We start from the raw sequence: 13,078 nt of genomic DNA on the forward strand, positions 1-13,078 counted from the left end.
TCCTTTTTCTAACTGTATATAATACTTGCTATCTGATCATATCAGTTTTTACACAGTTTCCTATAAAGCTTTGGATGGTTCCTTTCACCCTATTTATGAGTCTGTGTGGGTGTGTTTGTCTCTTGAAAAGACTCCATTGACATGTGAGCAGGGACTGTATTAAAAAGTCTTTTCCTCTCTCCACTGTGCCAGGCAAAGCATTATGCCAGTAGAGGTATTTCCAAGAATACTTGTGCAATCAAAACCTGATTTCTATTTCCAGCTTAATAAAGCAATGAGGATGACCAAACATGGAATATGCTATAAAACCCACTTCTTCAGAGGTCTTAGAAACAGAATAGCTTCTTCTCAAGAATGGGATGGTTTACTCTTTGCTATAATCCTACCTATATCAACCATATAAAGAAAAGTACTGATTAGAGTACCAAGAACTTTTCTATTTTTTCTATTTCTTTTGCTATTAATCTCCGGTAATCAAACTACATTGCTGAGGGCTGATCAGATCCTGAGAGTGATGAGACTACATGTCTCTTTCAAAAGACAGGATAACCTCTGCCCTATGGAACTGATTAACACGACTAGCAACAAGTGGCTACTTACCAAGCTGGGAAAAGTTGAATCTTGTTCCGGAGGGAGAAGTTACACTAGAGCCAGAGGAAAAAGGTGAATTGGCGGCGGTGTCCTGCAGGCCTCCTGCTGAGTGGGACCGTAACCATTCTTTTGCATCTTCTTGTGTGCGAAGCTGGGAGGTGGGAGTATACCTGGACAGACGAAAACCAAGCTGGGATTAACTATGAACAACGCTTATGAAGATGAACTCTGTGGAGCTGATGATAAACATAGGAAAAGAAAATGTATATCCAAAGATGACCTTAAAATAAAAATCAGATCACTACACGTCCTGAAACTTACGAAGTTTCTTAAAACCTTTTTTGCTACTTGGCTGCCTTTGGGGAACATTGCAATTCCTTTCAGTTTGGAGGGAATACATAAAGGGAGCAAGATTGGTAAATGCTCAGAAGAGCCGTCACTGGGCGTATCTGTAACATGTTGATTCATGACAGTGTCATGTCAAACCACCTTGATGGGACTGAAGCAAGACACGAGCTGCTGTTACGGCTCTGAGGAGGCTTTAAATAGATAACTCGTGGCATCTGCATTCTACAGCACAAGTGAGCGGCCGTGAACCAGCGTATCAGAACCAGACGTGTAAAGGAAGGTGGGAGGACACGCATGCTTACGGAGCTTGCTGCCGTCTAGCATACACAAGTCTTCACAAAAGGAACCCAAATCACTGGGTTTCACTCAGGGGAGGGGTCTTCAGAAGTCATGTGGTCCACCTCGTCATTTATTCTGAAACATGTTTGGTTAACGATTTACTGAGTGTCTCCAATGAGCGAGGTGACTTCACAGATACTATCTCGCTGAAGCCTCGGACCCATCCAGCGATGCAGATGCTATCACTCCCATCTGAGATCCTGCCTTGGGTCACATGCAGAGATTTCAATCGATATTTTTTTGATTCAAAAATCCATGCTCGGGCCGGCCCGGTGGCGCAAGCGGTTAGGTGCACACGTTCCGCTGTGGCGGCCCGGGGTTCGCCGGTTCGGATCCCGGGTGCGCACCGACGCACCGCTTGTTAGGCCATGCTGTGGCGGCGTCCCATATAAAGTGGAGGAAGATGGGCACGGATGTTAGCCCAGGGCCAGTCTTCCTCAGCAAAAAAAGAGGAGGATTGGCATTGGATGTTAGCTCAGGGCTGGTCCTCCTCACAAAAAAAAAAAAAAAAAAAAAATCCATGCTCTTCTCATTATGCCCACAGGCAGCCATCTCGAATTTCTAAAGTGCCCAAGTGGCCAGAGTCCCCTTGGACTTATAAACAGATCACCATGGAGTGACTACCAATTACATAAATAGTGGGATTTCTTTGGCTTAAAAAAAGGAGTTATTGGTGTGTTGGTATTGGATATGCTTGTGTATGGAGGGAGTGAGCTAGAAAAGGAGAGTCCGAGTGCAAGGGAACATAAAAATGTTTCTTCCTCAATGTTTTTATATAGATGATGGACATGAAATTTCTAGGTCCCATGAATTGCCTAAAGATAGCCCATCACATAACCCTACTCTGAATTTTTAAAAACCAATTTTAAATAGCTAGAGCTACATAATTTTGATAGGATAGGTCTGTTCCAGAAATATATACAGCATTTCGAAATGTTAATATTTAGAGAGGTTAGCTTCCTCTCGGGGCAAGAGTGGGGCATCATTGTCAAACACATATTACGAGTGGCCATCGTTAAAGCATCTTGCATGGTCGCAGACAAGCAGCCTTCCCCGGCATGAAGAAAACTGTTATGTACAAAAGGCCTTGCCGGTTCCCCCTTCTACAGCCGCACTGCTGAACTTCTTCCCACAGGACATCTGTTGCGGGATTTCTCAATACTTTTATTCTTAGATTCTTAGAATGGGCTTTACTCGGAGCTCCTATTGAAAGGAAGCATTGATACCTACCTCACGTTACTGTTCAACATGCTCTCAGCCTTAAGAGCTGCAGGTTATTAACTACAGACATACATGACAGCAATGAAACATTTCATTCCAAGTTTCATTTTTTGCAAAAGCACTTAATGCTTAGTGCAGGGTGAAGCCAATGCCACGAAGAAGATGTTGAGCGAGCAGGAGAAATGACAGCTGCAACCATGAGACGCTGAGACCAGGGGCAGGCGTCAGAACTCAGCTCCTCTGCGTGGCAACGTGAAGGCGACTGCGTGAGCAATGGGGACTTGTAGCATCTTGTTTCACCAGGACCAGCACCGAAAATGAGCCCCGGCCACGACTGACAATGAATGAAAGGGCGTTCCCTCCTTGTACTCTTTTCTTTCTTTTCACCAAAAAGTGATCACACCCACGTCTTATGGGCATTGAAAACTGACCCAATTTCCTACTTGAGTGTTTAGACAAGTGCAAAGTAACTGTCTTTAGCCATTTTCCATGGGCCGAAAAGTTAAATATTTTCAAACTTGGGGGAAACATTTCTCTCCTCCTTTGCCCTGGTCCTGGCTAACAAATCAACATGCTACAAGTCATGTCGTCTCTCTCAGAAGACAGCCCGTAGACAGAACGGTCATGGTGAAGCGCTCAGCGACGAGCCCGCCGGCCTCAGCAGCAGCAGTAACTGCTCTCTGGGCTCGCCCCGGAATGCTTTTCATGAGATGGTTTCACCACATCAAGCCTGAAAAAGCACAGCCTCTGCTCAAGCAAATAAGCCAACAAATGGAGAGATGAGAACGAGGGTGCGAGGGGAGCGCCGTCGTCCAAAGGGTCCTGCTGCGTGCCCAAAGCAGGGACCCCAGCCCAGCCCGATCCCCCACCAGCCATGGGAGCCACAGAGCCAAGCCCCAAAGCCACACCAGAGGGCACGGATGCAAGGAGGAAACACAGATACCTGAGTCCTTTCTTAGGCAAAGTGTTCCTATCAAGGTGCGGGTCACTGTAGGAAAGTCAAAACAACAGTGAGAACGACAAGAAGCACAGGGAAAGCGGGTAGTGTGGGCAGGGAGAGGCTAAGGAGGGCCGAGGAGGTCTGGAGGAAGAAACACTGCACCTGAGAGTGCTCCCTTATCCAGCAGCGCATGCAACACACCCACACCCATGGAAACAAAAGAAAGCCAATCCTGGCCTGCCCTGACAGCACTGCATATTGTGCCCCAAGTCGCCAGGGGGCCTGAGCCACTCAACCCCAATTGTTCCTCCTTTCCACAGCTTCAAAGCAAAACTCGGGCTGCCCCACCTCGAAGCAGAGCCCGTGCCTTCCGCTGCCCAGTTGCCCTCTGCACCACCACTGCTTCTCAGAGAGGGAGATGCCAGCTTCCCTGCACCCCTGACTCCAGCCCACCCCCTATGCCACTGGCGATGACTTTAAGTGAGAGAAGGCACTTGGTGCAGGGTTTCAAGAGGCCAGCGGTGTGCATATTTGGAATTCATCTGTAATGAAGAGAATTCCAGGTCTCTCTCAGTTTCTGTGGCCCTTGTTGGGCGTGTATCTAGGAGCCGAGCCCTGGGCCCGGGTCGGGGCATGTTACAACTTGCGAGCTGATAAAGTCAAGGCATTCAGATCTCCAAAGAACAAGGGTTTAAAGGCTTGGTCTGTGAGTCTGACAAAAACAAAGTTTTTGCTGTTGATAGGGTGAAGAGGGTTTCCATTAATTTTTTTTTTTTAGCATGAAACAACACATGCTTATTATGTTTGGCCAAGCCATGGCTCCCCCACAAATTTAAGGTCAATATCCCTCTCTGAGGCCCACCCACAGGGCGGTTGGGGGCAAACGAGCCTCTCCGTTTGTAAAGTCGCAACACTCCACATATTCTCTTTCCTCATCATCACAGGAAATGGGCACACAGAACAGCAGCCTGCAGGACATAGCCAGCCAACTGCAGCAAAAGACTCCGAAAGGGAGCAGAGCCAGCTGCGTGCAGAGTAGGGGTGGGGAGACGGAGGTGAGGGCCAAGCTGCACGGTGGGTGGTAGGTCATTTCTGGTCTTGGACAGGGAGGTGGGTGGGAAGGGTGGGAAGCAGGAGCATGCCACGCTGAGATGCAAGTGAGGGCTCCAGCCCCGCCACGCCGCCCCAGGTCAAGTGGGGGGGTTTGCGATTCCCTCCCAAGCTAGGAAGGGTGGGGCCAGCCCAACTTCACCTCTCATGGGGCTTCAGTGGACAGCAGAACAGACCCTCACTGGCATGTCGGGGGGTCACAGGGTACACTGGAGCCATGAACACAAGCGGAAGCCTCAGGCCAACAGCCTTACACACAACATCTGGCTTGACACAGACGGACAGAGGAACCTAGGGGTTCGGTGGGGTCCGCGGCCTACAATGGCATTACCTGTCCTGTTTCCTGGGCAGAGTACTTCTGCAGAACTTAGGGCTAGCGGCGGGGGAAGAGAGAGGGCTAGAAGTCCAGGCAGGTAGAAAACAAGAGAAGGAACATTAGATTGGAAGAAAGGGGGTGGGAGGTGTTGTTATATACAATGATTAGAACATTTTTCTCATCCCCAGACTTTCTTCCCTAGGTGCAGAAACCGGACCCATCACTCCTGCAGTGAAATCCAGAGCTCTGAGGACGCTGCTGGGTCTTGATTCCTACCACTCTGGCCGCAGCCCTTCAGTAGTGGGGGGTTTGCCATGATGACCACCAAATCGAACCAGCTGCCTAGAGAACATCCTACCACACGGTCCATGGCTGCAGCCACCCTACTCTGCCTGCACAATTACAAGTGGAGGGGAAGGACGCAGCTGACGAACAAACAGAATGAAATGGAAGGATTTCAAAGGCGGAATGCCATTCCAAACGGAAGCATTAAATATGACCCAAGAGATGTCCAGCAGCCCTCAGCCTTTGAGGTTATTGAGAATAATCACAATGAAAAAGATAACAGGAAACAGAGTCGAGCTTAATTCCATCCCAAACTGGCTTCCCCATGGAAAGACAGCAGTGATTAGAAAGAGAGAAATCTCCCAGGCAAAGGTGAACTAACACTTGGGATTCCTCCCGTAATCTTCTGAATCCTGGAAGGGGGTCTTTCTGAGAGATACAGGCAGCCAAATGCAGAGCACCAACCTTTCCGACAGTGTGGTCTTCACACTGTTGGTTCTGACAAAGGGAGTCAGGGGGTCGTCCTTCGAGGCGGCAAGGAGGCCAGTGGAGGAGTTGTGACTCAGCCCCCCTCCACTGCTGAGGGAGATGTCAATGGACTCACAGCTGGTGTGGAGGCTGCTGACGGACTGGAAGCCCAGGCCGTCCTTGCTCACTGCCGAGGAGCTGCTGGCATTGGTGCCCCAGGTGAGGCTGTTGGAGGGGCCTGAGTGGGCTGAGCTGGGGCTGGAGGCTAAAGGAGACTGGTTGATGTCCACGTTCTTACTGTAGAGAGGACTGCTGCCCCCGCTGCTCAGGACGCCGCTGCCTGAGGGGGATTCTAGGTTACCTTGCTGGGTCAAGGTGGCATGAGGATTGGAGATGACCACTGAATTTTTCATGTTTTCAGCTGTGGAGATGGGCACTTGCTTGGTAGGCTTCCCACCAAAGAGTCTGTGAAGAGACAAAGAGTTGTGCAGGTTGAACACCCAGAGCCGAGGGCGCCGAGCTGTTCAAGTAGGTGGGGCACAGGGATAGGAGCGTGAGGGGCCTGGGGAAGGAGGGCACGGTCATGCCTACTGACGTGGCTACAAGCGCTCCATTGGGAAAGGCCGCCACACAGTGGGCCTGGACGCTGGTGCATCACAGGCTCCAGCTTCAAGTTCTAGGCTGCAGCTGAGACCCTGGCTCTGAGACAAAGGGCGATGGGGAATAATTTTATATAGGCCTATCCACACTGGCCCAAGATCTTGCTTCCCTTTCTTTCCATAAATAGAGTAACTAGAAAACTGTCCAGCCCAGGAAACATCTAGAGGGAGAAGAGCTGTCTTAACCATCTTTGTATTCGTGACCCCAGGCACAAGGCAGGCACTCAGTTTACGACAGATCAACTCCAAGGGATTCGGTTTCTTTGATCTCGAAGCACAACATGTAGAATCAAGAACATGAGTCTAGATCTGGATGGGGCCTGGGAAAAGCATCTTCACGGATTTATCCTCAAGGGAAAGCCCAACCTGAAAGATGATGTCCCTGAGGGCCACAGAGCTGGTAGTACCCAACAAGGTGCACAGAGACCCTGCTGCGTTCACAAGACGTTAGACCAGACACATGGGTTCAACTGTGGCTCTGTGGCAGATACACAGAAATACCATTCCATGCCATCTCCCCTCTGCTCACGACCAAAAATGTGCTGTCAGAATACAGGAATGGCACAAACGTCTCCCTCCTGCATGGGCAGTGGGGCCGCTGGTGGAATGGCAGAATTGCCTTTAAGTCAGGGGCGGTACATGCTCTAGGAATGAGAAGGCTTTATTCTATCCCTTACTCCCCTAGGGGAACAGGTTTCTCTGAAAAGTGACGAAACTACTGCATATTATGATAGGCAGGCTGCCTCTCACACTGCTACTCAAAAGGGTGTGAGTTTGATCTCTGTCCTCTCCAAACAGTCCTTATAAATCTCAATTACTGTAGAAACAGAAAAACACACAATCCTCACTACAATGTCTGGTGAGATGAGAAACACTTTTTGCCTGGTGACAATCAGAGAATGAAATATCCTATGGCAGAATCTTGGCTTTAGAATGTTTACATACTTCCAGGGACAGAGACCTCACTACTTCAAAGGGTAACGTGCTCCATCGCCAAGCACTTCCGATTGTTAGAAAACCAAAATCGGCTCCATCTTCTTCTGACTTGTACTCATTGCTCCTAATCCTGCTACGCGTAACCACACAGAAGAAGCCCGATCTTTTGTCTGGTAGTCATTCAAATCGTTTGAAAAGAGCTATCACACTTCACCTAATATTTCTCTTCTCCATACTAATGCACAACGAGAGAACTGAGAACATCTTCACGATTTAGGAAAAATGTAATTACCAGGGACTGGCTAGAAGGTGCTGCATGGAGAGGTGAAGAAGCTCCCTGCATTCTCAAGTATTCTATTACACTACCCTAAGGGTCTCGTAAAATGCCTTTGTAGTTATGAAAGGAAATCTATAATACCAAAGAGCGAATATTACATATAATACTTGAGGCAAGAAGCAGAGAAAATTTTCATTTACAAGGCAGTCTGTTAAAACAACAAAGAGCAGCCCGATAGGACCTTCCCCTGAAAAAATAATCATTACTGAAATTCTAATAATCAAGTCTAGACAAAGAACAGTGAACAGCTTCATTACACCTTTCATGTGGAATGTTTCTTCTGAAATCTTTTCAAACATTCCGATTCATCCCCAAATATGTACATGTGCACATAATTTTTCTTTTTTCACTGCTTAATTTTCTATTCTTGGGACTTACTCTTTGCTATGACAAGAAGTCTCCTGAGAAGATGGGATGGGCTCTGTCCTGGGTAGCTGCAATTTGAGGACGGTCCCTTGGATATTATAATGAGATAATATGAACAGGCAAAAGTTGTATAAATTTGAAAGAAACTTTTAAAAACCAAGAAATTAGGGGCTGGCCCGGTGGCGTAGCAGTTAAGTGTGCGTGCTCTGCTGCGGCGGCCTGGGGTTTGGATCCCGGGCACGCACCGACACACCACTTGTCAGGCCATGCTGTGGCGGCATCTCATACAAAGTAGAGGAAGATGGGCATGGATGTTAGCCCAGGGCCAGTCTTCCTCAGCAAAAAGAGGAGGATTCGCGACAGATGTTAGCTCAGGGCTGATCTTCCTCACACACACACACAAAAAAAACAGGAAACAATATTTTCATGTAAAAATTTCCACTCAGTGTGGAAATGCGGGAAAATGCCTTTTTAAGGTCATAGGAAATCAGTTTCTCTTTTTTGCAGAAACACTTCTGCTCTAAGAGGTTTTTTTCTTAAGGAAGTTAAAATTTCAGAGACTAATTTGGAATTATGCATGCAGTATAAAAAAGTATGTAGGGGATATTGGACTATTTGAGAAAAGGATCTGGCCAAGATCCCTGTCTGGCATAATGATGAGGAATCTCAGCCACAGAATTAGCAAGACAAGAAAAAAAATTGTCTGCTTCCCCTGAGCTACCCACCTAGACCTAAGGGGGCATTAAGATCTCATCTTGGATGGTTGCTAACTTTTACTGAGTACTCACTATGGGCCAGACTTGCCCACATAGATTAATCTTCACGGGAACTCTCAGGTAGGTATCCTCATCATCCCCATTTTACAGATGAGGAAACGGAGGCAGAATTTTTAAAGGTTACATGGTAGCTAACTAAGGTGGACCCAGGATTGGAACCCAAGATAACTGATTCCAGAGGCTTAAGTTTTTCATCCCAAATGGGAAAATAATCAGTTGGCTACAAAACTGCTGGCAGGATAACAGCTTTACCCTAGGACTGAGGTGGAGAAAAACAGAGGCTGCTTTAACTAAGAAACAGGAATTTATTAATCCAGGATGCCATTCCACATCCTCCAGTTCTACTCAGTGCCATTTACCCACTTACCTGCGGAGTGTGGGAGAGGCCACATCAGGGTACTTGGCCCCTGGCTGGAGAGTGGCCTGAGCGGCGCTGGACACAGGCTGCGCTGCCGGGGTCACCTTCACTGAGTTACAGGAAGCCACACTCTCGTTGTCCGATGAGATGCCTTTCTCCTTATCTGTCTGGTTGACCAGACCTGGCAGAGAGCTGCCCAGGGCCGTCTTGGAAGGCTCCCTCAGCTTGGGCACCGGCAGGCCTGCTGACTTGCTGCTGATGTTGGAATCTATGCTGCTGGTGCTAGATCTGTTCCCGGCCCCATTTCGGTTGGTGGACTTACTGGGCCTTGGCAAACTCCGGTACTGCAAGTTTGTCCGGGAGCTGAGGGACAGGTACCCATCGTCCTGATTCTGACCCCCATCCATGCTCGTCTTCCGACCAGCAGACCGACCAACAAGTGCAGACGACTTTGGGATTTTGCCCAGTGTGGCTGACCTGCTGGTGACAGTGGCCCCGCTGGCTGTGATCATGGCCAGCCCAGCGGCCGAGCCGCTCTGCTTCTTGAACCCAAAGCTGTTGGCGTTGGCAGAGGGTGCCCTGGAGCTGCTGGGGAGGGGCTTTTTGGATTCGTCGCCACTGCTGCGGCCTGCGTCTGACGGGGAGCGCTTCACCTGGGAGGCTCTGGGTGAAAGCCTTCCTTTCTCAGACACCTTTGCATCGTCTGTTTTTCCTAAGAGAGAAATCAGCAAGGTTAGCCTGCAAACCAAGACGCCAGCTCATCCAGCTCAGTCTGTTTAAAATTCTCCCCTCCTCGGAAGAACTGGCTCACTTTCTCCCTGGGGAAAGTAGTACCCTTGGGAGGCAGAAGCAAGAGCTTTTTATAAAGAGAATCTCGTCTACTACTGTCACCGTAAGGCTTTTAGGAGATGTCAGTGATTTTACTCATTTGCAAAGCAGTCTAAATTTACCCAGAATGAAGCAAAGCCAGCCACTCACTGATCTGTCCGGGAAAGGGAGCCTGCCTTCTGCTGACCATTCTCCCCCGTCCATTAAAGAGCTGTCCCTAACATTTCAGGAGGTACTCCTGCCTTCCAGCAAAAACACTGCCCTTGTTCACACACATCCCTAAATCACAGACACCAGCTCAACACACCAACAGCTGGTACACACCCGCCCTGGAACAGCCTGCACTGGGTGTGTTAGCTCTGACCCTGCACACGTGGTTAAACCAATTCAGTACGCTTCCGCAGCTGAACCATCTGCAGAGTTTAAGAGGCTCTCACACTTACCTGTTTCCACTTGGAAAAAGGTAGGGGTGGGAATGTTTCTGAAAGCTGGTTATTAGCAGAGACTAAACCCTAAGAAGAAATAACTGAGCATTTATAGGGACTTAAAAACCACATCAGGTCCTTGCTGGAGTGATTAAGGTTTTCAAATGGGCACCTGCAGATGCAAGACAGTGCTCGCCTCTCACTCACCAGTTCCTGGGGTCTTCAGCGTGCCTGCTGGGGCGGCCGCCTTCGTCCTGGGCACGGTGATGCCCACCTGAGCCGTCATGCCTCGCCGCCACGAGCCTGTCTGGGAGATGACGGGGTTCTTCTTGCCCGAAGTGCTCTTGTCGGACTCGTCGGACACGTCCGAGGGGTTCCGCCTCCACTTGGACCCTGGCTCCATCTTTATGCCGCTGTCCGACCCTCCGTCTGACTTCTTGACGTCATCGCCAGACCACAGGGAATTCCTCTCCACCTGCGAGTGCTTCTCGGCGTCGGTCTGCAGAGGAGACTCAGAATTAGCCCTTCCCAAATCGGGGCTAGGGAGCCCCTCACCCCAGAGCAAAATGCTGATATGATGGAAGAGTTAAGGGAGAGACTAAAGATAACGACTTTGAAATGTCTGGGCCTTTGTCCTCTGGTTATCTTGTCAGAAAGGCTGATTTTCTTTGTCCAAGGAAAGTAAAGATTATAGTTATGTCCTAGAAGGGAGTGAGGGAGAGGGTAACAAGCGCCAAGGGCAAAGCGGAAAGAGCCCCAGGGAGAACTGCCATCAGACGGAGAAGGGACAAGAGTTCAGCTACCAACTCTGCACTTGGCGACAAGCCTCCCCTGGCTCAGCGGCCTGATCCCTATCCGGCTTCCAGCCTCCCTTCTCTTTGTTCTGCCGTCTCCCCCTCACTCCGCTGGCAGCGAGATCTTAGGATCCAGCACAGCGCCACAGTGGAACACACCGAGCGTGCGAGGAAGCGAGCAGGGCGGCTGCTAGTATCAGGGGGAGAGGGGCTGAGAAGACGAACCCGCACAGCCACTTCCCCACAGCACTGAAAGCTCCCACCCCAGCTCCCTTTATACACCACTGCTTCACTCCGCTTGTGGGATTTCATTCAGACAAGGGATATAATTAGCCAGCTTTCTTTGGAAGAGCCCTGACCTGCTGGCCCTGGAACCCAGGAGGGGACAGAAGCGTGATGTTAATGATTTGCTGCAGTGAAAAGGCAGAACGCTAAGCAGAACGCGTCGGGGGCCTCCCCAGGGGCTGGGGCCAGTCCAAGGAGATACCAGGAGGGAGAAGCAGGGCAGGGAATGGGGGCGGAGGTCAGCAGCACTTTGGGGTGGCTAGGCTCGATCCGAGTCCCATACCTGCTGTACTTAACTAGCAAGAGTCAGCAAGCTCGGCAAGGCAGGACATTGACACGAGACCTGGCAAGAATCAGGCCGGATGCCTGTCGTCCAAGACGAGGACACATGCCTTCCTGCACGGGTACACTGGCTGTGCAGGGCAAGCAGCCCAAGGTCAATCGCCTCCATCACCACCACAGCCCCTCTCTCTCCCTCCCTCAACCCCTTCACCCTCTGTGAAGTCCACTCATCCACGGCAGCCACCCTCTGCTGCTTCATTTGTTCGGTTGTTCCTCACACACACGCTGAGTTCCCGCTAGGCGCTGGGCGCCAGGGCTGTGAGGAGGACAAGAACACCCCTCGACCGTGGGAGCTCCTCATTCAGCTGCGGCGAGGGACACAGACAGAGGCCTTCCGACATCTGGGCACAGACAGGAGCCCAACCGAGGCTTGATGAGTAAACCAGTAAACACACGAACACAGGCTTTCAGGTGACAGCACACTTGAATACACGGTCCCACCTGACCCCGGCCGCCATCACCATGAGGGTGAGCAGGTGAGGAGCACTGTCTTCCTCTCAGTGCTACAGATGAGCGGAAACTCAAGTTACCCACCCCGTGTGCCACCACCCCAGCCCAGCGCTCTCCTCCTCTCACCACTTCCAGGATATTCATTCAACCAGAACCAACTCCATGCCCGCTGTCTGCCAGGTACAATGGGGGGTTCTGAGGATCTGCGGGTAAGATTGGTTCCCACCTGTCATGGAATTTACGATCCAGTGAAAGAGGCAGAGATTAGATAAATGAATACAAACAAATGTGTAATTGTGAATTTTGAAGAATGATATAAGAAAAAGGACAGGGAGTCTGAGAGAAATACAGGCACTGACGTAACTTAGATTATGATGGTGGGGGTGTGGGAGGTGGCCAGGTAAGGCCATTCCGAAGAAGTGCCCTACAGAAGGGGAAGACACTAAAAGAAGAGTTTAGGGAGGAGCATGCCAGGCAGCATGAAGAGCATGTGCAAAGGTCCTGAGTCAGGAAAGGGCTTGGCTTGGGAAGCATTCACCCAACAAACATTTACCAGGTGCCACTCTGTGCCGGGCAAGATTATGGGCACTGGGAATACCACGACAAATACAAACCATTAACCGCCCGGAGCTTATGTCCGAGTACATCCTAACACATTCTAAGAAGTGTACCTCACCCTGGGTGTACCCCATACCACATCCCGGCTTACTGCATTAGTTATTCTTTTAATGGTCCTATTCCTTATTTCCCCCAATCAAACTGTAGTGGTGCTAACAGCAGAAGAAACAACTAGAGTTTATTGAGCACTTACTATGTGCTAGGTGCTGGGTGAAAGTGCTTTACAGGTATCATTTAATTTAATCCTCACCAAAACCCAGTTCATATTCTCCATTTTCATGAGAAA

The 13,078-nt window shown here is 49.7% G+C and overlaps 1 protein-coding gene across 5 annotated transcripts in view; it reads right to left on the minus strand.

The window, feature by feature from the left end:
- Positions 1 to 13,078, minus strand: part of NAV2 (neuron navigator 2) — a 697,375-nt gene that overhangs the window by 56,736 nt on the left and 627,561 nt on the right. For all 5 annotated transcript variants that reach the window (XM_087433096.1, XM_087433094.1, XM_087433097.1 and 2 more), the window contains 4 exons: positions 10,511 to 10,802; positions 9,060 to 9,762; positions 5,616 to 6,083; positions 601 to 761 (listed from right to left, as the gene is read on the minus strand). In XM_087433096.1, the coding sequence (XP_087289222.1) occupies positions 601 to 761; positions 5,616 to 6,083; positions 9,060 to 9,762; positions 10,511 to 10,802 (1,624 nt within the window). The remainder of the gene's footprint in view (positions 1 to 600; positions 762 to 5,615; positions 6,084 to 9,059; positions 9,763 to 10,510; positions 10,803 to 13,078) is intronic.

Source organism: Ceratotherium simum, chromosome 7 (genome assembly GCF_057802395.1).
Source record: "Ceratotherium simum simum isolate JZ-2026a chromosome 7, ASM5780239v1, whole genome shotgun sequence".
Taxonomy (NCBI): Eukaryota; Metazoa; Chordata; class Mammalia; order Perissodactyla; family Rhinocerotidae; genus Ceratotherium; species Ceratotherium simum.